This window comes from Podarcis filfolensis (genome assembly GCF_964270895.1).
Source record: "Podarcis filfolensis genome assembly, chromosome: 10".
In the NCBI taxonomy this organism is placed as follows: Eukaryota; Metazoa; Chordata; class Lepidosauria; order Squamata; family Lacertidae; genus Podarcis; species Podarcis filfolensis.
This window is the reverse complement of record NC_139612.1, coordinates 74,003,267-74,027,697: the sequence shown is the minus strand read 5'-3', so window position 1 is coordinate 74,027,697 and position 24,431 is coordinate 74,003,267. Positions and strand designations below refer to the sequence as shown.

General features: G+C 56.0%; 2 protein-coding genes across 2 annotated transcripts in view; both read left to right on the top strand.

Moving 5' to 3' along the window:
- The window catches only part of PPP6R2 (protein phosphatase 6 regulatory subunit 2), a 1,004,265-nt gene that overhangs the window by 687,684 nt on the left and 292,150 nt on the right, over positions 1-24,431 (top strand). The window lies entirely within an intron of this gene.
- The window catches only part of SND1 (staphylococcal nuclease and tudor domain containing 1), a 234,629-nt gene that overhangs the window by 133,981 nt on the left and 76,217 nt on the right, over positions 1-24,431 (top strand). Inside the window, exon 15 of the mRNA XM_083572639.1 lies at positions 5,774-5,915. Coding sequence (XP_083428765.1) covers positions 5,774-5,915 — 142 coding nt within the window. The remainder of the gene's footprint in view (positions 1-5,773; positions 5,916-24,431) is intronic.

Here is a 24,431-nt window from a genome sequence, read left to right as displayed (position 1 = left end):
TTATTGACATGAGGACCCCTGGACTGGAGGGGGGGGGGAGTCTTGTGATTCAGAGCAATCTCTTCATACGGATTTTTAGTTGACTTTGTTGTAAGTTTATGTTTTATAAAATCGAATTAAAATCATTTTACGAAAGGAATGGGCAAAGCTTCCGGGAGCAGAGAGCAGGAGTAACTGGGCGGTTCGCCAAAGGCAGAGAAGTACCGTTGGGCCCGGCGCTTTTTGGCTTGTTCCTACAGGATCTAGAGTGAGGAGCGGGGAGGTGACCAGGTTTGCTGATGACAGCGGATCGTTCCAGGTTGTGGGAACAAAAAGAGATTGCCAAGAGCTGCCAAGAGGACCTTTCCAAACAGAGTGGATGGACAGTAAATCCTTGTGAAGTGATGCGTGTTGGAGCAAAAAGAAATAAACCTTAATTTCACATATACGCTCGGTGGCACTGACACACCAGGGACGACACCTGGCAATTGCAGCAGATAGCTCCGTGAAGGTGCTGCAGTTGGGAAAAGGCAAATTCCACGCTGCGGAGCATCAGGAAGAGAATTGAAAATAAAGCCGCCAATATCATGGCACCCTTAGAAAAGGCTCTGGAATCCCATGCCGGTTGACTTGCCTTGAAAGGAATATTGCTGAGTTGGAAAAGATTCAAGAAAGGACACCCAAATTGATCGGGGTGGGGGTGGGGGTGGGACTGCCCTGTGAAGAAAGGTCCCAGGGTTTGGGACTTTGCAGTTTAGAGAAGAGGCGAGGAAGAGGCAACGTGATAGAAACTGCCTGGCCTGGAGAAAGTGGAGAGAGAAAAGGGTTTCCTTCCTTTCTCATAACCCTGGGACTCATAGACGTCCAACGAAGCTGGATTCAAGACAGAGAAAAGAAAGAACTTCTTTGTGCAGTGCAGAGTTAACCTGTGGAACACCTTCCCACAAGAGGCAGGGACGGCGACCAGCTTGGATGGCTCTAAAAGAGAATCAGACAATTTCATAGAGAAGGAGAGGGCCATCGACGGCTGCCAGCCAGGGTTGCTAGAGAGATTATTCCTCTGAATCCCAGCGGCTGAGAATCACAGGTGGGCAGAACGGGCACCTGGCTGGCGACTGTGAGAACAGGATGGTGGACGAGACGGGCTCTGGGCCTGATCCAGCAGGCCTGCCTTATCTCCTTCTCGCCGGCGCGCAGAGCTGGATTCGTTTCGCCTTTCGCTTTCTGTGCCAGGCGCGCCCTCGCTTGCAGCCGCAGATGGTGCCGCCCGGGCCAAGACGCTCCTGCCTCTGCCGCCGGTTCCCTCAGCGGCTCTGAGCCTTTGCCAGGCAGGATCCCTGGCTCAGCCCTGGCATCCCCACCTCCTCCCAGGCCCTTGGGGAAGGTGGCCAGCGGGCAGGTGACTGGAGCGATGAGCTGAAAGGGTGGGCAGTCCTCCTCTCTGGGCCCCGTGCCCTCCGCTGAAAGGATTCTCTGAGCGCAGCCTGCCAGGCCGCAGAGCTGGTGACGGTGCTGCGGAAGCCGCCTCTGGCCCCCCCCTCCGCCCCCCTCCTGGTCTCCTGCGCCTCCTCATTAAGGCACCTTGATTGCATTTGAGCAGCTTGGCTGTGCAGATGAGGCGGCTGCGGCTAAGCGGTTCGAAACCTGCGCGGCGGGCAAGTGATCTAATTCCGGCCGGTGCCTGGAGGCATCTGATTAAATGCGCCGCGTTGTCGCCTGACGCCGCCTTGCAGCTGAGCACGTTTGCGCCGCCTGCCAGGAAGAGAGAAAGAGAGAGGGGGCCTCTGAGCCCTATCAATGCCGCTGCCCCCCCAAAATCAGGGGCCGAGCCCCCGAGGCTTGCAAGAGAAACCCCGGACTGCTATCCTTTGCCTTCACCTTCTCCTTCCGCTGCCTGTCTTGGCTGATCCCTCTCCCCTCCAAGGCATGTAATCCTGCTCGGGAGTAATTTACTAAATAATTTAAGTCATGTAAGACAAATCTGCGTCCGCTTCCCTCCCCGCTTCCAGCGCTGCGTCCCATTATGGGTCTAGCAGAGCCACAATCGTGGAGTGACGGGGTTGGGGGGGGGAGCTCGTTCTCCGCACCCGCCTGGCTGTCCTTCCACAAAGTCCTTGCATAATTTTGCATAATTGGCAACGCTTCACATAAAAGTAGAGTTATGATTCTATTTTTCTCCATTCTATTTATGCATAATTTCCTTTCCATTCAGAGATAATTAACGCTGGGGAGGTTTTGAAATAATAGCAGCTGTCCCTGGCTTTTCTCCGTCTTGCTCTCTCCTTCTCGGCCGGGAATCTGAATTGAAGAATCACAGGGCTGGTACCCCAGGGGTCATCTAGTCCAACCCCCCACAATGCAGGAATCTCACCTACAGCATCCATGGCGGACGGCCACCCAAACTCTGCTTGAAAACCTGCAAAAAAGGAGAGTCTGCCAGCTCCGTTCTGCTGTCAAACAGATATTAACCGTCAGAAAGTTCTTCCTGATGTTTAGTCTGAATCGCCTTCCTTTTCATTTGAATCCACAGGTTCAGGCCCTGCCCTCCAGAGCAGGAAAAAATAAATGTGCTCCATTTTCCATGTGGCAGCCCTTGAGCTATCTGGTGATGGTATCAGAGCTCTTATTAGCCTCTCCTTATCCAGGCTAAACAAGCCCAGCTCCTTCGACCGTTCCTCATCAGGCCTGGTTTCCAGACCCTGCACCCTCTGGTTTACCCTCCTCTGCCCACCTCCCAGCTTGTCCATATAGCCCAGGGGTCGGCAAGGTTTATCTTGCCTGGGCTGTATCAGTCCCGCGGAGATCCCTCCATGGGCCAGATTGCGCCCACCCCCACAATTTTCAGCTTCTGTGCCTGTGTACCCGTGATTTTTGGTGCCTGTGTCTGCCCAAACGCGATTTTTGGCACCTCAGAAGTGAGTCCCCGCGTCGCACTGTGCCGGTTTAGTGTGTGTGGGCAGCTCGGTTCGGGGGCGGCTTTTGGGTCGGTCAGATGACCTCTGCGGCTCCCTTCTGGCCCACGAGCCTTAGATTGGTGACCCCTGATATAGTCCATGGGCAGGCAACCTAAGGCCCGGGGGCTGGATCAGGCCCAATCGCCTTCTAAATCCAGCCTGCAGGTAGTCTGGGAATCAGCGTGTTTTGACATGAGTAGAATGTGTGTTTTTATTTACCGTATTTTTCGCTCTATAGGACACACCCAACCTTAGGACGCACCTTGTTTTAGAGGGGGAGAACAAGAAAAAAAAATCCTCCCCCTCTCTGCGCAGCGCCCCTTCAGCGAAGCAGCAGGAGAAACGGAGCCCCTTCCATTTCTCCTGCCACTTCCTGAAGGGGCGCTGCGCAGCTCTCTCTCTCCCACATTGCCTTCGCCTTCAGTGAAGACAACCCGAAGCCTCCAGAGCATGGCGGGTCCCCCCCCCCAGCCCCAGGGACCACACATTCGCTCCATAAGATGCAATGACATTTCCCCTTAGATTTTCAGAGGAAAAAAGTGTGTCGTATGGAGCGAAAAATACTGTAAAATGCATCTCTGGGTTATTTGTGGGGCAAATAACCCCTCCCCCCAAAAAATATAGTCTGGCCCCTCCCTGGATCTCAAGAAATGTCCCCTGAAGAAAGATCGGCCCACCCTCCAGGCTTGCCTTCTTCCTCCTCCTCCTCCTCCTCGATGGCTCCTTGCCCTCCCTCCCCAGTTGGAAGCCAGTTGCTGAAAGCCACAGGAGGGGACCATTGCTCTCGCACTCAGATCCTGCTTGCAGGTTTCCCTTGGGGGCATCTGGTTGGCTGCTGTGAGAATGCTGGACTAGATGGGCCATGGGCCTGATCCTGCAGGCTCCCCCTTGGCTCCTCCTCCTCCTCCTCCCCCCCCCCCATTGAATCCTGGCCTCCCTGCCGGCCAGCCCAGTGGCTGCCTCCTCCTCCTCCTCCTCCTGCTGCTGCTCCTCTTCAGTGCCCGGCCTCAGCTGCTGGAGAGAGGCGGGCAATCGATGGCTTTGCCCCCCCCCCCCATGTGCTTTGCTAGTCTAGTCAGGCAGCTCTGGCCTGAGCGGGAGGCAGGCGCTCGGCAAAGTTTCCTTGGCTGCAGCAAGTTTCTCCTCCTTGGCTGCCCCTGTGCAGTTCATTTTTCTCAATTAAGGCGAGAGCAAAAGAAAAGGCCACCTGGCTGGCTGCGGAGTTGAGGCACTCTGGCGCCCCCCCCCCATCGCTCTCTCTCTCTCTCACACACACATGGGGGGGGGGGAATAAATCAGCCGCTGGTGACTCTCCATCTTTGTGGGGAAACAGTCCAGGCTGCAGAGTTTGAGCTGCAGTTTATCCTTAAGTGCCCAAGCCAGCCAGCGCGCAGAGCCAGGCTGGATGGGGCCTTTCCAAGTCCCAGCCAGGACCCAGAAGCAGCGGCCCCTGATTTTGGGGTGCTCTTGTTTTCCTACTCGTATTGTGTGCGTGTATTATTGAATTTTTTGTTTTACAATTTAAAATACTCGTTTAAACATCCTTAAAATATCAATGACTTCCCTTCTTCTCTTTCCATGGTTCATTTTACGTATCATAAATCCCTGCATATTTTACAAAAACTATACCATTCACTATTCCATTATTATATCCGTCAAAACTTACTTGCGCTGTTGAATTTATCTTAAGGCTGCCAACGTTTTCAGGTGTACACAGTTATTTCCCATATATTTCAATAAAAGTTTTCCAATCTTCTTTAAACATATGTTCTTGTTCTCTTATTCTATGTGTTAAGTCTGCAAACTGCGCATATTCCATCAGTTTAAGTTGCCATTCTTCTTCCATTTGGGGGCTAACAAAACACGGGCCGCAGTAGTGGCATACGTAAATAACCTTTTCTGACACCTGGGAATTTCTGTCTGAATTATCCCCACCAAAAGGGACTCTTGTTTGTTTGGAAAAGTACTTTTAAACACTTTTTTCATGGATTATTTCCCAGTACTCTTTTACCCTTTTACAAGTCCGCCACATAGGATAGAACGTTCCCTCCGCCTCTTTGCCCCTCTTCTCCTGCTTGGGCGTCTGGGTGGGACTGGCAAAGGCAGCCTCCCTCGGTGCCACGGCAGATCAGGCCTTGCCAGGCCCTGGAGCGGAAGGCTGGTGCGCTGTGATTCAGCTGTGCTTCCTGCCTTGAAGGGTTGGACTAGAGAACCCCTGGGGTCCCCCCTGGCCCTACAATTCTATGCTTCTACGTTCCTTCGTCGAACTCTCTGTTCCCTCCCTGAAGGGCGGCTCCTTACAGCCTTGGGAACTTGTTGCTAGGAGCTGCGGAAGCAGTTAAAACCTGGGCCTGCAAGGGAGCATGCCTGTTTGTGTGGGGAGGGGGGAGAGGGTTCCGTGGAAAGCGAAGTGGTCCCCGTGCCCCCCAAGAAAGCTGAGCCTTGCTGGGGAAGAGCCGTGGCTTCCGAGCTGCGGGGGAACAGCTGCTTGGCATTCAGAAGGGTCCCTGGAAGCCCTGGACAGCGACTGGCGCAGGGCAAGCTGATCTAGACAGCCCGGTTGGCTGGGCTCTCCATCTTCTGCCCGCAGCTCCTGTGGGGGGTTGGCAGAGCCGGGAGACCCCCTTGTGCCGCTGCCCCTGGTCTGCCCCAAAGGGATCCCAGCCGGTGCTGAACCAGGACCCAGGGATCCAGAGCCCCTGGGCGACTGGGCACGCCAGAGCCTGTCATCTGCCATGCTTCTGGCAAAGCAGGGGCGCAGGGCTGGGGGTCTTGGCCCTGTGGGGGGGCCTGTGCCGGACGTCTGCTGAGGGCCCCCCTCTTCTTCTCTCTCCCTGCAGGACACCCAGAAGGCCAAGCAGTTTCTGCCCTTCCTGCAGCGGGCCGGCCGCTCGGAGGCCGTGGTGGAGTACGTGTTCAGCGGCTCCCGCCTCAAGCTCTACATGCCCAAGGAAACTTGCCTTATCACCTTCCTGCTCGCAGGTGAGACCCTCGTCGCTGGGGTGTGTGTTGGGGGGCGTCCCTCGCTCTCCTGCAGGCCTGCTCTCGGCAAATTACTCTGGGGGCAAGGGGGGGTGTTGGTGCAGGAATGTGTGTTTGGTGCATTTGTCAGTGTCAGGTTGCGGGTGGGTCAGGCCCAGACTCAACGGGGGGGGGGTTCGTGGGTTTGGACCTAGGGGTTCAGCCTCCTTCGTGCACCAAGCCAGAGCAGATGATGATGATGATGACGATGGTGATGATTTATACCCCGCCCATCTGGCTGGCTTTCCCCAGTAAAATATTAAAATGCAAATGCAAATCAAATATCTTTATTGCGGTCCATAGACCCACAAAACAGTTTCAAAACAAGATACAGTGGTACCTCTGGTTGTGAACGGGATCTGTTCCGGAGGCCCGTTTGCAACATGAAAAGAACACAACCCACAGCGGCGCATCTGCACACGTGCGGGTTGCGATTTGCGGCTTTTGTGCATGCGCGCGACGTCATTTTGCACTTCTGTGCATGCGCGAGTGGCGAAACACGGAAGTAACCCTTTCCGGAACTTCCGGGCCACCGCGGGACGTAACCTGAAAGAACGTAACATGAAGCGGACATAGCACGAGGTATGACTGTACAGTTAAAGCAACCAAACAACAGACAAAAGAGACTGAGGTAGTCATTTTGCTATGTCTAGAGCATGATGGTCTTTGTTCCTTGCGATCTCCGAAAGAAACTTTGCCACGGTCAGTGCAATAAGTTAAAATACAATAATTCATCAAATATTAGAAGCTTCCCTAAAGAGGGCTGCCTTCAGATTTGCAGAATAAACCCTGCAAATAAATAAAGGAATTGTGCAAAGCGGGAGGCTTTTTGCAGATCTGCGTTCTTCATTCCCCTTGTGGAAAGCTCCTTTTGGTCTTGGGGTCTGGGGTATGTCGAGGGGGCTGCTGTTGCGACTCCACCGTTCCGTGATTCTTCTTCCGACTCCACCGTTCCGTGATTCTATGGGATTCCGAGCACAGCGGGAGGGAGGGCTGTGTGTGTCTCTGCGTGTCTCTGCGTGCCCATTCCCTGAAGAACAGTTTGGATTCCGTCGTGCCAACGTTTGCCAGAATGTGGGCTCCTTGAGGAAAAGCCTGCCTGCGCAGCTGCCCCCAGCCAGCCCCTCTCTCGCCTTGGCTCCTGACCAAATCCGCTCCCGAAAGATTGAAACCCAGAAGTGAGTGTTCTGGTTTTCAAATGATTTTCAGAAGCCAAACATCCGGCATGGCTTCTGATTGCAGCCGTTCGGAAGCCGCGCTTTGGTTTCTGAACGTTTTGGAAGTCAAACGGACCTCCGGAACGGATTCCGTTCGACTTCAAGGTGCGGCTGTAGTTCTTTTCTCTCTCCCTCATCTGAAAGTTGGAAGTTGGTGTCGTGTGGCGTGCAAAGTGGAATTGAGTGCCCAAGAGCAGCTGCCACCCCCTTGCCAGCCTTGCCTCTGGCCCCCAGGTCTGTGGGTCCGGTGCCCTTGCTCCTGGCTGAGGCACAATCCCTTCTGGGTCTTCCTGTGCTCCTTGACAAGGGCACGTCCTGTGGTGTGGAGCACGGCCAGGGCAAAAGCGGCCCCTCTCTCACCCACTCCCTGGCAGGACTCCCGTCTGATAAGGGCAAAGGCTTGCGTCAGTGTCTGTGTGTCAGGCACTCTTAGGAAGGGGTGCTGGCGCCACTCCCTCTCCCAGATCCTCACCCTGGCCAATGCCCACGGATGTGGGTGTGCCGGGCAGGGCCCCCTTGCAGCCAGGGAGGGTCCGAGGAGTGGCTCTGCCACCCTCCCAGCCACAGTCGTGCCCAGCTGCGGACACTCCTCTCCGGCAACGGACCTGCCGGGCGGCTGAGGCTCCTCTCCAGGGATGCCCCACCTGGCAAAGGGAGCCGAGTGCTTGAGTCACGATGCCGCGTGGAGAGAAACATCTGGCGACACAGCAGCTTCCTCTCTGTTTGATTAACACCTCCTTTTTGCCCCTCTGCGCTTGCTGCCGCCGCTGCCACCTTCCCTCGGTACCCGCCTGCTCTTGAAACCAGTCTTGCTCCTTCTTCCGTGCAGGATCTGTCTCTCTTGGGACGGGACGAGGCAGGTTAGGAAGGGGAGCAAGTGGCCAAGTTGTGGCGCAGGGGAGACTCTGCAGGGACCGGTCCAGAGAGAGTGGGGCCCCCCGAGCTGAGATGCTGCCAGGTGGGCGGGCGAGGGGGGCTTGTTTGCGTTAGATGGAGCCCCTGAAACTGTCCTCCTCCTCCTCCTCTCTGGCCTGGGGGCTCCGTGGAGGCAGAGCTAATGGAACGGGGGGCAGGGGCTCTTCCTTGCTCCTTGCTTTACCCACAGTCAGATGGAAGGGGGTGCGCTGGGAAACGGCCACCCCCCCAAAAAAAAAGGAGCCTGGAGCTGTTTCCGCCAGCCTGCCCTCGATGCCGGGGCTCATCGATGGGTATGGCACTGAAGCTCAGCGCCAGACAGAATCGCAGCCTCGGTGGGTGTGAGGTAGGAAGAAGTTCCTCTCCGGGGGGGGGGGGGGGAAGCGCCAGCAGGAGCAGCTCTCAGAGGCAGCGCTTTTGGGGAAGCTCTTCGTGACACGCCCCCCCCGGTGTGGACGAACATAACCCCATGGAATTTGCTGCCCAGAGACATTAAACACCCTTAATGTGATGGTCTGGGACTTGGGCTCGGACCCGGAACTGGAGGGGTCTCAGTCTGCACCGGATCCTTTGCCTCAGGCGGCATCTGCACCAAGTCTGGGGCCTGATCCTGAAGAGCCCCACTCTGCACAGGTTCCCCTGCAACAAGCACCAGCTGGGCTGAGTCAGGGGCCTGAGCCTGCCCTGGCTCCAGATGTGGGGATGACCTTGTTGCCTCCAGCTGGGCCATCACTTACAGCTGCTCCACTTCCGGTTGGTTCAGGAGAGGCTGAGGCAGCCTCTGGGTCTAGTAACCCACCAACGTCTCCCGAGCTGCAGAGACTGAGGTCTGAGAGAAGGAGACCTGAGAACTCGCAGGAGGAGTGCTTGCCTTCGGGCAAAACAGGGAGGTGAGTCACCAGGGGATCAGGACCAGCCGTTACCCCATCAGAGATAAAAGGCTGTCGGACCCCACCCCGGGTTGCGGGAGCAACATTGCTGTATGCCAGATCCTGCCTGAGATCCTGTACCTGTCCTTGCCTGGTTACCTGCCTTGTGTCCTGCCTTGGCCCTTTCAGACTGACTCCTCCCTTGGATTCAGGACCAGACCTGGACCGCGTAACTTGGGTTACCCCCCGGGCCCAGCACACTTAAATGAGACTTAGACAGATAAGAACAAGGATTTCTGGGGCTCCTGGCCTGATGGCTCTCTGCGCTCTGAACGCCACCAGCTGGAAACGGGGGGGGGGGGGGTGCTCTGTTGCTCTTGCTTTTGGGTCCTCCTGGGGGGCTTCTCTTGGGGGGCACCTGGCTGCCCGTAGTGAGAACTGGAATCTGGGCTCCGTGGGCCTCCTGGGACCTGATCCGGCCGCGGCTGGCCTCCTCCTCCTCCTCCCCTATTCCGTGTGCCCCGGGCGTCTCCCTGCCTCGAGCCCCGTTCTCAGGTACCTCCCGGTTTGGGGCTGCCAGCCCACTCCTGCCTCTGTTGCCATAGCAATCTCTGTGGGAGAAAAGACGGCCCTGAACATCGATCGGGTTCCAGTTAATTGTTGGGGGATTCAATAGAAACGGCGAGATCCTTTGGCCTGCGGTTGCTCCCCAAAACAAGGGCAGCGGAAGAGGAGGAGGAGGAGGAGGAGGAAGGGGACCGAGGTCTCTTCTCCCTCCAGCTGATTTTCCGTATTTTCATCTCTCTCCTTGAACTCTGCACTCCAGGCGGTGAAAGAGTTCCCCCCTTGTTTGCCACGCTTGGTGTGACACTCACCAGCAACTTGCGCTCTGGTTCTCAGCTCTGATTCCTCCATTGCTGGGGGGTTGGACTAGATGACCCTGGGCCCCTTCCGACCCTGCAGTGCTATGATTCTGTGACACTCCAGGGGAGGCCCTGCCTGGCTGCGCCTGGCCTGCCACCTCAGAAGTCTGTCCAAGGCACCCCTACTTCATAGAATCTGAGAATGGTAGGGTTGGAAGGGGGGGCACGGCGGGTATCTCAGCTAATGCATTCCTGGCAGGTGGCCCTCCAACCTCTGCTTAAAAACCTCCAAGGAAGGAGAGCCCACCACCTCCGCAGGGAGACCTTTCCACTGTCAAAACAGCTCTTACCACCAGAAAGTTCTTCTTGGTATTTAGTCGGAATCTCCATTCTTGTAACTTGAAGCCGTGGGTTTGAATCCTGCCCCCCCCCCCCAGAGCAGGAGAAAACAAGCCTGCTCTATCCAGCGTGTGACGATGATGATGATGATGATTTTATTTATTTATTTATGCCCCACCCATCTCGCTGGGTTTCCCCAGCCACTCTGGACAGTTTCCAACAAAAGATTAAAAATACATTAAAACATCAGTCACTTAAAACATCCCTAAACAGGGCTGCCTTCAGATGTCTACTAAAAGTCAGATAGTTGTTTATTTCCTTGACATCTGACAGGATGGCGTTCCACTGGGCGGGCGCCACCACTGAGAAGGCCCTCTGCCTGGTTCCCTGTAACTTGACTTCTCAGAATGAGGAAACCACCAGAAGGCCCTCGGCGCTGGACCTCAGTGTCCGGGCTGAACGATGGGGGTGGAGACGCTCCTTCAGATCTACTGGGCCGAGGCCGTTTAGGGCTTTAAAGGTCAGCACCAACACTCAGACTCTTGAAGACGGCTGTCATATATTTTCTCTGTTTGAGGAAATATCTCAATGCAGAGAAAAGGCGAGTAAGGAACAGCATGACCGAAGTCCGTAAAGTGGCCTAAGAAACTGGCTAGAGAAAACTTTTGCTCCCTCCTTTATAAAGCTGGAACTTGTGGATATTCAGTGAATGTTGAAGGATTCTAGACAGATAAAAGAAGAAGAGGAGGAGGAGGAGGAGGAATTTGGATTTGATATCCCACTTTATCACTACCCTAAGGAGTCTCAAAGTGGCTCACTTTCCCTTCCTCCCCCACAACAAACAAAGAAAGAGCAATGTTAACCTACGGAACTTCCTCCCACAGGAGGCAGTCATGGCCACCAATTTGGACGGCTTTGGACCGGGCAATTTATGGAGGAGGAGGAGGAGGAGGCGGCGGCGGCGATGAACAGTTCAACTTAGCACTCCGCGGCGGGAGGCAGCAATGCTTCTGAATGCCAGTTTCTGGAAACCAGAGGAAGGGAGGGGCTTCTGGTGCTCAGATGCTTCTTGCGGGGTTCCAACAGTGGCCACCTCTTGACCACCGTGAGAACAGGAGGTTGGAGCAGAGGACCCCCTTTGGGTGGTCTTCTGGGGCTGGGCTTCCTGCCCTTTGGGTTTTCACTTGCTTTTGATATTCCGCTTGCACCCTTTGCTTTCCTGTACACAAGGAAGGATACCGACGTCTTGGCAACCCCCCTGCTGCCCACGTCCTTCTGGTGCTCCAGGGCTCTGCCTTCCCCCTCATTTCCTGGCCGCCCATGTCTCCAGGAACAGCACACTTCCCGTTCCAGCCGCATCCTCACCACCGAGCAGCCCGTCTGTGGGGCCTCCTGCCTCTGGGACCAGGGCAGAACTTAGAGGAGGAGAGGGGCAGCAAGGGGGCTGACTCTGAGTTCCTTGGGACCTTTCCACCTGCAAAGGAGGTTGGGGAGGGCACTGCGAGAATGTCGGTGTAGCTGGGAGAAGAGGGCAAATGCAGGGAGCAATGTCAGGATCTGCACTTAGGAGGAAGAACCGGATGCGCAAATATAGGATGGGGGACGCCTGGTTTACTAGCTGGACATGTGAAAAAGATCTGGGGGTCTTGGTGGACCACAAGCTGAACATGAGTCAACCGTGTGATGCAGCAGCGAAAAAGGCCAATGCTATTCTAGGCTGCATCCACAGAAGTCTAGTGTCCGGATCAAGGGAAGTCATTTGTTGTTGTTTAGTCGTGTCCGCCTCTTCGTGACCCCCTGGACCAGAGCATGCCAGGCCCTCCTGTCTTCCACTGCCTCCCACAGTTTGGTCAAACTCATGCTGGTAGCTTTGAGAACACTGTCCCACCATCTCGTCCTCTGTCGTCCCCTTCTCCTTGTGCCCTCCATCTTTCCCAACATCAGGGTCTTTTCCAGGGAGTCTTCTCTTCTCATGAGGTGGCCACAGTATTGGAGCCTCAGCTTCAGGATCTGTCCTTCCAGTGAGCACTCAGGGCTGATTTCCTTCAGAATGGAGAGGTTGGATCTCCTTGCAGTCCATGGGACTCTCAAGAGTCTCCTCCAGCACCAGAATTCAAAAGCATCCATTCTCCGGCGATCAGTCTTCTTTATGGTCCAGCTCTCACTTCCATACATCACTACTGGGAAAACCAGAGCTTTAATTATATGGACCTTTGTTGGCAAGGTGATGTCTCTGCTTTTTAAGATGCTGTCTTAAAACAGGGAAGTCATAGTACTGCCCTATTCTGCCTTGGTCATGTCCCACCTGGAATACTGTGTCCAGTTCTGGGCACCACAATTTAAGAAGGATGTTGACAGGCTGGAAGGTGTGCAGAGGAGGGCAACCAAGAGGATGAAGGGTCTGGAAACCAAGCCTGATGAGGAATGGGTATGCTGGGTATGCTTCGCCTGGGAAAGAGGAGACCGAGAGGAGATATGAGAGCCATCTTCAAGGGCTGTCACATGGAAGAGGGAACATGGAAGAGGGAACAAGCTTGTTTTCTCCTGCTCTGGATGGTAGGACTCGAACCCATGGCTTCAAGTTACAAGAAGGGAGATTCCGACTAAATACCAGGAAGACCTTTCTGGCAGTAAAAGCCGTTCAACAGTAGAACTTGCTCCTCCGGGAAGTGGTGGACTTTTAAGGAGCCGTTGGACGGCCATCTGTCACGGATGCTTCAGTTGAGATTCCTGCATTCCAGGGAGGGGTGGACTAGATGACCCTCGGGTGCCCCTTCCGACTCTGCAACTCTTACGATTCTAGGATCGCTCTTCTCTTCCTTCTCCCTGGCTTGGCTCAGCAGCTTCTGCCCAGGCAGCAGAATGCGAAGGGCAGCTGTTTCCCCTTCCTGTGGGGGCACACCCATGGCCGCCCCTGAGCGCTGCCCCTTAGTGTAGCGGCATTCTTGCTTCAAAGCAGGCACACACACCCCCGTGCCTCCGGGGCCAGGAGGTTTTGCCTCTTCCAAGGGGCATGTGTTGCCCGAAGCCGCCCAGAGCCATGGGGCAGGAGGAAGCCAGAAAGCTGCAGCTGAGGGGAAAGATAGAGAGACCTTTCGTCTTTGTTTTTTAGCTGACTGCGAGTGGAAAAACCCCCAGCAGGGAGTGAGAGGCAGGATTAGCAAAAATGGAGCCACAGAGAAGGGATGCAATTTGAAGTAGTGGAGCCAGCGAGGAGAGCTCCCTGCTCCAATCTGAGGCAAAAGGGGGCTGATGCCCCAAAAGGGGGGGGCTGGGTCTTTCTGCATGCCAAGCAGGTGTCCTGTGGCAATGGCACAAGCAGGACCTGAACTCAAGACCCTTCCTGCTGCTTCCAGAAACTGGGATTCAGAAGGATCTTTGGAGATGCCTGTGGGACTTGGGACCCGGTGCATGGAGTCCTCTGCGCTTCTGGCCCTGATTCCTGGTGTCCGTCCGTCCCGTCCCCCCCAAAAAAAGAGGCTTGCGAGGAGGCTGGGCGGGCAGAGACCTGTGGCGCTGCTGAGATTTCCCCGCCGGGCGTCTGTGGGCAGGCATCTCGCGTGCCCACGGGCTCTGGCAAGGCGAGCGTGTAATGCGGAGACATCATCCCGGAACCTTATTTATAATTAACCAGTCCTAAAGTCAGCTGCGCAAGACAAGAAAATGAGACGGCTCGTTCCAGAGCCTCTGATATTTTAAAATTTTAATAAGTGCTAAAACACCCACTTACGCGGGAAAATAAATAAGAGATGCCACCGCAGAAGGGCAAGCGCCTGAGATGAGAGGGCTGCCGCTGCCTCCCTGCGTGCGCGTGAGCGTGCGGCCGGTGTGCAGGCATGCGTGGGGACGCTGCTGCCGCTGCTGCCGCTGCGCACGGGGGCTTTTGTGCGCTCATGCCTTGCCTGGGAGAGGGAGCTCTGCTGCTTCTGCTCTCTCTGGTTTCTGGAGGGCTTTGGGTGTGCTTGTTCTCCCTCGCTGCCCTCAGTTTGGTTCTGCACATTTTGTAGCTCCCCTGCAGGGCAAGGCAGCTGCAATGGGGTGTGCGAGAGAGCGGGGAGGCGGCGCAGGCAGAGGTTTGGCTCAGCTGCTGCCCGGGCCCCTTGCTCAAGGCGGGAGCTGTGGGGTTTGGACGAAGTTCCTCGGTTCCTCTGAACCACAAAGGCGAGAGGAACAGGGAGCCTCTCTGCCGAATGCGTCTCTCTCCCCCCCCCCCCCCCGCGAAGCAAAGCGATACAATTAAGGCCCCCCAGTCCCCAAGTGGAAATCCCACTGCCGGATCGCAGGGGCCTTAATGACTCAGCCTGCAAGTGTAATTGCGTTCCTGGCGTCCCAGTCCTTAATTATGCAATTAGCGGGGCTGTAGAGACTTATGAATTCGCCCGGCTCCTGTAATTGAATTGCAGTTTTATGGAAATCCGGGGAGGGGGTCCCCCTTCCTGCTCCCTCTGCGGATCGTCCTTTGGGGAGCCCAGAAGGGGGCGGGCCAGGCGGGGAGAGGGGGCCGCAGCTGGGACTTCGGGTGCCCCTGCTCTCGTCACCCCACGGTGGTGTCGGCAGCCGCCCTGGCTTGATGGAGAAAGGGCTGGGCCGCAAAGGTCCAAGGCTCTGGGTGGGGATCGGGGCGGAGGCCCAGCGGGGGCCCTTTCTGTTTTCTGACTTACAAGGGCCAAGAACAGGAGAAGAGCCTGCTGGATCTTGCCCAAGGGGGGCGGCATCAAGTCCAGCCTTCTGTCGTCACAGGGCCAGCCAGAGGTGCTTCGTTTTTGTGGTCATTTATTTGTGCTTATTAATTAAATTTGTATTCTGCCCTTCGTTCAGAGATCTCAGGTCGGTTCACAGCATAAAAATACAAAAGGCAAAACACAAAATACATAATGGAAACTGGAGCAAAAGCAGAGGAAACGCAGAACTGCCTCCCCACCCCAGGTTTAATAATAATAATAATAATAATAATAATAATAATAATAATGATAATAAAATTTATTTATACCCCACACTCCCTGGCCAGAGCCGGGCTCAGGGTGGCTAACACCAATAAAATCACAGTAAAAACGTAATAGGAGAGAGAAAACCCCCAATTTAAAATACAAGTTAAAATGCAGTTTAAAATGCAGCCTCATTTTAAAATAGCTGATAAATCAAGACCATAAGGGGAGGGAAACATAAGGGTCAGACTGAGTCCAAACCAAAGGCCAGGCAGAACAGCTCTGTCTTGCAGGCCCTGCGGAAAGATGTCAAGTCCCGCAGGGCCCTGGTCTCTTGGGACAGAGCGTTCCACCAAGTCGGGGCCAGTACTGAAAAGGCCCTGGCCCTAGTTGAGACCAATCTAACCACCTTGCGACTTGGGACCTCCAAAGTGTTGTCATTTGTGGACCTTAAGGTCCTCCGTGGGACATACCAGGAGAGGCGGTCCCGTAGGTACGAGGGTCCTAGGTTTAAAAGAACATTGCATGTGAAGCACACCAAGGCCTGGTGGAAGAGGAACTTTTTTGCCCAGGGAATTCTGCAAGCAGGATCCGAGCACAAGAGCAACTCTCCAGGCTGCTCTTTGCAGCAACTGGGAGTCCGAGGCCTGGCTGCCTCTCACCGGGGAGAACAAGCAAGCCTGTTGCGGCTGATGTTGCAAGGCCTCTCCGCCGCCTTGAATTTGCCCGGTCCTCTTTCAGAGCTCAGTCGGGAGAACACGGGGCTCTGGCGTTCAGGGTCCTGGATCCGAGCCCCACCTTGGGCAAAAGATTCCTCCGTTTCGGGGGGTTGGACTAGATGACCCTCCGGGTCCCTTCCAACTCTGCCTCTCTCCGCCCTTCCTTCTCCTCCTTCCCTTTGGCATGGATGGTTCGCAGAGGGGCACGTGTGAGCGGTGCCAGGCTGTGAGCCTCTGAAGGACCCCCTCGCCCGCTCAGGGCAAGGGGGGGAACTTGAGGGGGGGCTCCCAGGCCTCTCTCCTCAGCCCCCTTTCAGCAGGACCCTGCTCCCTTGGGCCCCAATCCCTGCTGGCGATGGGGGGCCAGTCTGGCTCTGCTCTGGGGCCAGTCCTCTGGCCCCCCACCCTGCTGCTCAGGAGAATCCCTTCCCGGCAGGGGAGTCCCCCCTGCGCTCTCGCCCCCCCCATGGCGAACGCGTTTCCTGAATCTGTCCCTCCCCAAGGTTAATGGAGTTTCTGCTGGCTGTGTTGCTGTTTGGGGAGGCGGGGAGCAGCCGCTGCCGCCACCGCTGCTGCTGCTAAATATTTCTCTTCCCTTTCTCTCCCCCCCCCCCAGCTCTGTGTCATGCAGCAGGCGGTGTGGGGGCCGAGGGGTTGCAGTTGTCGCCTTTTGCGCCGCGGAGCTAATTTTGGACGCGGAGGAATGATTAAGGGGGATGCACCGAGCCCCCGGGAGAAGGCAGCGCCGGGGTGAGCGGGCCTTGCCGGGAGTTGTATTTTAAGTTCTGTTGCTATAGGAACCGTCTCTGGCGCGGGGCTGCCTTCACCTTGGCGCCTGCTTCCCTGGCGCTCCCCTCTACACCTTGGTGGTGGCTGGGAGGGGTGGGCAGGGGCACGGCGTGGGCAGCTGGGCGGCCAGTCCGCCCTCCCTCCCGGGGGCACTGGGCAGCCACTGAGCCTGGCAGCAGCGCTCAGAGGGAATTTTGCCCAGGCTGCGGGGGAGTCCAGGGCATGGCTCCGCTGGGCAAGGGGCTATCTGGTCTCCTCACTGGCGTGGCCTTTGGAAACCTCCAGAGTGCCCCTGCTGCACGGCCTGTCCTTCATCATCATCATCATCATCATCATCATAATTTATTATTTATACCCCGCCCATCTGGCTGGGCTACCCCATCCGCTCTGGACGGCTTCCAACAAAATATTAAAATACGGTAATGCATCAAACATTAAAAGCTTCCCTAAACAGGGCTGCCTTCAGATGTCTTCTAAATGTCATATAGTTGTTTATTTACTTGACATCTAGTGGGAGGGTGTTCCACAGGGCGGGTGCCACTACCAAGAAGGCCCTCTGCCTGGTTTTCTGTAACTTCACTTCTCGCAGGGAGGGAACCGCCAGAAGGCCCTCAGAGCTGGACCTCAGTGTCCAGGCAGAACGATGGGGGTGGAGATGCTTCTTCAGATCTACTGGACCGAGGCTCTGTGGGTAGCACCCAGCTGAGTCCAAGGAATCATCTAGAGGTGGAAGGGGTCCCCTGAGGCCATCCAGCCCAGCCCCCTGCAGTGCAGGAGTCACAGCTAAAGAATTTCCTGACAGATGGCCACCCAGCCTCCATTCAAAACCCTGCAGTGAATCGTAGAATTGCAAAGCACCCTGGCAACAGATGGGCTGGGAAATATGGGGGCATTTTTGGAGAATGCCTCCCTCTCCTACTTGGGAGAAAGACTCTTGGGGGAGTTCCTCCCCTTTGACCTTGCGTGCTTTTTTGCCTTCTTCCTTCTCGAGTTCAGCTGGGCCTGCTGGAGGGAGCCCCCAGCCCTCAAATGCCCCCAGCCTAGGGAGAAAGAGACCAGGTGCGCTTAGGGAGGAATCGCAAACCGAACGTGCCACTTTAGCAAAGATGCCCACAGCCGTCTCGACTTGGGAGATTCCCACTCAACGTCAGGAAGGACTTTGTGACGGGGAAAGCCGTCTGACAGCGGAACAGGCTCCCACGAGAGCTGGGGGGGGGCCTCTCCTTTGTTGGAGCAGAGGTTGGGTGTCAGAGAAGCTTTGGCCATGATCCCTGCCTTGCAAAAGGGTCAGACTAGATGGCACACAGGTGCCCCTTCCAACGATTCTGTGCTTCCCTGATCCTATCCAGCCGCCTCAGGAGAAAGCAGCCCCAGCACCGCAAGCTCCCCGCAATTCCTTCTCTGCCTCCTTCCACTTGAGGCTTCCTAATCAAGCTGTGCATGTTAATTAGCATGTAACGAGCAGGTAGCATGCCAGTTAGTCTGGGCAGGTGGTGGTGGTGGGGGATGAGGAGGGAAGATGGCACTCCCCCCCCCTCCAGGCTGCCTCTTCTGGCTTTTTTCTTCCTGGAGGCAGTTTGACCCTCTCCCCCCTCCTTGTAATCCCTAATTTGGAGCAGGGTGCCTGTGGGCTCCCCTTGCCGAAGGTGCAGCCCCTTTGCAACCAGAACGCGTCTTGTTCCCCGCTCCCTCGTTAGCATTTGCATTTTAAATTGCCACTCACCGCTGCAGCTATATTTGTGCCGCCTGTGAATGGCAGCCGGTGCATGGAGTGGGGGGGGGGCGATGCTAGCCTGGCTGGGCCAAAAAGGGGTGTCTTTCCCCCCTCTGGGTCACGGCAGAAGGGAACAGGGCGTGGAGCTGCTTCTCCGTCAGGGGCTTTGGGTGGTGGCCCCCTCCCTGGAGTGGGAGCGTGGGGTGCTGGCGGCCCCCGCCCAGCAGGAAGAGAAGAGGGTCTGGTGAGGTGCCTATGGGAGAGGCGGCAGAAGGAGTGATGAAAGAGAGGCCTTCTTCACAAAGCACGTGGTTAATCTGCGGAACTCCCTCCCACTGGAGGCCATCCAACTTGGATGGTTTAAAGGGGGGTTAGACAAACTCATCAGCATCTTAAAAAGCAGAGACATCACCTTGCCAACAAAGGTCCGTATAGTTCAAGCTCTGGTTTTCCCAGTAGTGATGTATGGAAGTGAGAGCTGGACCATAAAAAAGGCTGATCGCCAAAGAATGGATGCTTTTGAATTCTGGTGCTGGAGGAGACTCTTGAGAGTCCCATGGACTGCAAGAAGATCAAACCGATCCATTCTGAAGGAAATCAGTCCTGAGTGCTCACTGGAAGGACAGATCCTGAAGCTGAGGCTCCAAGACTTTGGCCACCTCATGAGAAGAGAAGACTCCCTGGAAAAGACCCTGATGTTGGGAAAGATGGAGGGTGCAAGGAGAAGGGGACGACAGAGGACGAGATGGTTGGATAGTGTTCTCAAACCTATGAGTTTGACCAAACTGCGGGAGGCAGTGGAAGACAGGAGGGCCTGGCGTGCTCTGGTCCAGGGGGTCACGAAGAGGCGGACACGACTAAACAACAACAACAGACAAACTAATGGGGTGGCTCCAAATTCCAGTTGCTGGACACCCCAAGAGGGGAGAGAGCTCTGGGGCTCGGATCCTGCTTTCGGGTTTCCCTTTGGGGCACCTGCTTGGACCCTGGGCTCGATGGCCGTGGGCCGGATCCAGGAGCCTCTTCTCACGTTCTCGGGGTATGGATGTGTCCGACTGCAGCAGGGTGTTCCCCTGGGGAACAGTAGAACCAGCTTCCAGCAAGAGGGGCCAGGGGCTGGACTGGGCTCGGAAGTCTCCTGGGGGGTGCAGTTGCTCCCTCCCCAGCCGAGAGCTGCCAAGCGACTCTTTCCTGCATTTAGCAGGCATCTGAAAGGAAGATGCACAACTTGGAGGGCTTCAAAAGAGGATGGGATGGAGGAGAATGCCCTGAATTTCTACTCTTGGGGGCCCTGTGAATCCTCATCTGCGGTTGTTGCCCAGAGCTGGAGGGGAAGTGGAGGCAGCGATGCTGCTGGAGGCTCAGGGTTGCCCGGAGAAGGAATGGGGTGGCTGGGAGAAGGAGGGGCTGCTGGAGGGCGATGCTGCCTGCTGGGTTGGGCGACTCTGCCGTGCCCAGAGCTGGCTGAGCGGCCCATGACGCCTTCCTTTGGCCTCCGTGGGGATTCCTGCTGGCCACGTGGGTCCTCCTTTCTCCCTGACAGACTCTCCTCCTCCTCCTCATTTCCTGGGTGCTTGAGGTGAGAGTCTCCCTCCCTCCGTGCGCCCTCTTTGCAGCCCACACGCACCCCAAATAGAAGCAGCCGCAGCGTCTACCTGGCGGAGCTCCAGCTGGCAGGAATAGCAGGAGCAGTTTGGAGAGGGCAGGAAGGAGGCTGGGACTCGCGTGACGGATGCTGCCCAAGGAGCAGCAGGAGGAGAGCCAGAGGCTGGATCCGGCCGAAGGGACCCACCTGGTTCAGTGACCAACCAGGTGCCTCTTCTGGTACACCTGCAAGCTGCCCCCCCCCCCGTTGCAGGTCTCCCAGGTGGCCATGAGAGGAACCCGCCGGGGCTCCTGTGCTGCTGCGCCTAAAGACGATTTTTGTCTGGCCAGCAGTCGCTGGTAATTGGCCAATTGATGAATCACCCCAATCATTTCATCACAGAAAGTAATGTGTGGATTTGTGGTTTTTTTTGTGCTATTAAACGGTCCTGTGGGAGCTTCTGGGGCTGCATTGATTGGGGAGGCCAGCCAGAGTGATGGGGAGAATCTCTGCCTGACCGGGGGTGTCTTGTGTGTCAGCAATGGCAACACCATCGCGGCCTGGAGCTCCCCGAGGCCAGAGTGCCACTCTCTGCCCCTTCCTGCCCCATTGCTGGCCACAGGTGAGGCCCACCTTGGAAAGAAGCCCCAGGAGCTGCTGCAGCTGCCTAGAGGATCGTAGAATGGCAGAGCTGGAAGGGACCCCAGAGGTCCTCTAGCAGGGATTGCAGCTTAAGCATCTCTGAGCGAAGGCCTTCTGGCCTCTGAAGAAGAAGAAGAAGAAGAAGAAGAAGAAGAAGAAGAAGAAGAAGAAGAAGAAGAAGACGACATTATTTATACCCCGCCCATCTGGCTGGCTGAGCCACTCGGGCGGCTTCCAACAAAATATTAAAATACCGTAATGCATCAAACATTAAAAGCTTCTCTGAACAGGGCTGCCTTCAGATGTCTTCTAAAAGTCTGGTAGTTGTTTATTTCCTTGACAGGAGGGCGTTCCACAGGGCGGGCGCCACCACCGAGAAGGCCCTCTGCCTGGTTCCAGTGGCGTAGCGTGGGGGTGCAGGGGGGGCCGGCCGCACCGGGCGCAACATCTGGGGGTTAGGGCAAATCCATGGGTTAGGGGGCGCAAATCCATGGGTTAGGGGGCGCAAATTACTTGCCTTGCCCCGGGTGCTGACAATCCACGCTACGCCACTGCCTGGTTCCCTGTAACTTGGCTTCTCGCAGGGAGGGAACTGCCAGAAGGCCCTCGGCGCTGGACCTCCCTGTCCGGGCTGGACGATGGGGGTGGAGATGCTCCTTTAAGAGCCTCCTTATCTCCTTTGTCCTTGGAAAGACTCTCCTCCCTGCTTCTGCTGGGAGATTTCCCTGTGTGCAGCCTCTATGGGTCTGTTTGCATCTGGTTTTGCTTGCGCGGGTCCCAGTTTGGTGTGAGGAGACAGATGCCTTCTCCTCCTCCTCCTCCTCCCAAAAGGGCTCCAGGAGATCCAGCAGCTCCTGGGCTGGCCAAGGGGCTTCACTGCTGCCTCGCCGTCATTGCAGCATTCATCTGCGCTCTGAGAAGCTGATGTATCTCTGCGCACATATATCTTGCCCGGGTCTGTAACTTATCTGCGGAGCGACGGGGAAAGCCATTATTCAAGCCAGCCAGGCTCTCCGTGGAAGGAGGTTTGAGCCAGCCCTGCTGCTTGGCCCAGGCAGGGGATCGGGGCCCCTCCAGGCTCTGAAGTGCCAGCAGAGTACAATTGTAGAGTGGGAAGGGACCCCTAAGGGCCATCTAGTCTGACCCCCGCAATGCAGGAGCATGGCATGGCTGCCGCTCCCTGTGCAGTCTGGCTTCTGGATCTGTCGTGCCCCAGATGCTGCCTGAGGCGTGGCTGGTGTTGGGCTGAGTTCTCCTGCCCCCCAGCTGAGGGAGAGGCGACAGCAGGCATTCATGGGGCAGCTTGCCAGGCCTCCTCGCTCGCCATGCTCTGGTGTGGTGTTTTCCGGGCAGCTTCCAGAGGCGCTGGCCTGGCCGGCTTTAGGGTGGCCATGTGCTGCATTGATGCAAGAGAGGCAGCTGCCTTCGGAGCGTGTCCCTGTGCCTGGTCCTTCGGTGCTCCAGTCTTTGCACAACTGGAAGGTGTTTGCCTGGCCTGATGGTTTTCGTTCACTTGGTTTCGTTGTGAGCTGCCTCAGCTGCGCTTTGTTGTAGATAGGCGGGGGGGGGGCAAGCAGACCCAACGCAGTGCGACTGTCCATACACAGAGTGCCAGAGCCACACCTTCTGTGTCCTGGGCTGCGGTTGCAAGTGGGGCATGGGACCTCTCTCCGTGTCTGCCCACCCCTGGGGGGGGGGGGGCTCTTCGGTTTGGCAGTGGGCATTTCGGAACAGCGGGTCTGTCTGGTTGCAGACACACAGGCACCAGTGCACATCGGGCTTTGTGTGAGTGTGGACAGAGACTTATCTCCAAACAAAGATGGGGCACAGTTGGGTTGCTGTGGGTGCCCAGGGCACCTTGGCACAAGTGGAGCCCTCCCTGCGTTAAGTGCCTGCCACTCTTGGCCGGGACTTCGCTTGTTTCCTGAGAGAAGAGTCGCCCGGCTGCAAGGGTGGCAGCAGTGGGGCTGCTGAGATCTGGGGGGCAGGAGCCGAGGGAGCCTCGCAGTTGCCCCAGCTCTGTTGTACAAATACAGTGGTACCTCCGGTTGCGCACAGGATCTGTTCCGGAGCTCTGGTCGGATCATGCGGAATTCGCAACAGGAGGTGCCTGTTCCGGGTTTGCTGCGTTCACGTCCTGAAGGATACGCAACCAGAGGTGTGCGTGTCCAGACATACCAATGTACAGTGGTACCTCGATTTTCAAACGTAATCTGTTTCTGAAGACCATTTGAGTTCCGAAACATTTGAAAACCAAAAACTCAATACAGAAAACTCAATACGGAAGCCACATTTCATGTTGGACTTCTGAGGTGTGTTCGAAAACCGAAGTATTTACTTCTGGGTTCACGGCGTTCGAAAACTGAAACGTTCGTCAGCGGGGACGTTCGAAAGCCATGGCACCACTGTACATAATTTTATTTGCCTGCCACCATTCCACGGATCAAATCACGCTCGAGGCGGCTTGCAAAAATACATAACCACATGACAAATGTGGCCATAAACAATAACTAAAGCATTTTAAAATACACAACCAAACCAACCAATTTCTATGTAAATCACAAGAAGATCTAAAATAAGGATACAAAAACCCGACAGCAACCCCCCTATTCCAGCCCCAGAGTCTGTTGCGCAGCTTCAGCTTTTGCAACTTCAGCCAGTCCAGGCTCTGCCCTCCCAGGCCAGGTCAGGAAAGGCCGTCCTGGACTCCCAGCCAAGATGGTCCCTGTTGTAGCTGTGGGGTGCCCCCAATTTCTTTCTCCCTGTGTGGGTGCGAGAGAGAGAAGATGGAGACGTGAGGAGAGAAGTTCCTGTGGGGCAGAGGGCCGGGGGGAGCTTCCCCTCTCCCTTTCACAGCCTGCTGCTCCAAAATAATGGCCTCCGTAATGAGAGGCTCTGGCTGTGCAGCCAGGTGAAGTCGGTCTCCGCAGGCGGAGGAGGTGGCAGCAGCGCCCGCCCTGCCTTTCCTGGGCTCCCTCTGCCCACTCATCGACCTGCTTGCCGGCAATATTTATGCTGCTCTTTCGGCCGGCTGCCTCCTCCAGCGTGGGGACGGGCGAAGCGGATCCTTCACTTGACCAGCGACGGGCGAGGAGGGGTCTAGGAGGCTGAGCCAGATGTTTATGACAAACGCAGTGACCTTCCTCTGAGCAGGGGTGCTCCTTGCACCCATCCTGTTAACGGAGAAATCCGAGGGCTCCCTTGGACAAAAAAACAAGGAGACCAGCCAGGAATACCGGAGCAAGCAGCAGCCAGTAGGCTTGGTCTTGATTGAAGACTGTCGCCACAGGACTCCCACCTGCCACCAGGTGGAACAAAATGGAAGCACCAAACAAAAGAGCCCCCAAACTTTTATTAGTTACTAATCCCCCAAACTGCACCCCTAGAACTACGTCACATCATGACTACATCATTGACACATCACAAAAAGGAGGGGTTGAGGGAGGAGTTGTGGTGGTAACCTGAGTGTCCTGTCACCTGGCTGGTTCCCCCTTTCCCCCACCCCATGAGTACTTTCCAGGTGACAGCGGGGAGTTTGCAGTTTCCTGCCCCCAGAGGGAAGAGCTGATCACTGTCCCTTGTTCCAGTCCATGTTAAATCTACCATATGCAAGTCCTTTGTGACCTTGATGGTCTTCTGTCTGGGACCATCAAGGTTGTCATGCCAACTGGGTAGGGCTCCTGTGTATGTGCTGGTATGGTTAAGGGATTATGGCTGTCCTGTATCAAACCATCCCCCTTTGATAATCCTTCCTTCATGGAGTAAAATAAAAGTGAACTGGTGTAAATCCGATGTATGGTTGATTTACTATGAATTTATAACAGAAACGTCGCGTAGGTCGTGTGTGTTTGTGTCGTGTTTGAACAAGCTGAATGATTGGGGGGGGTTTTCCTGCAGCAA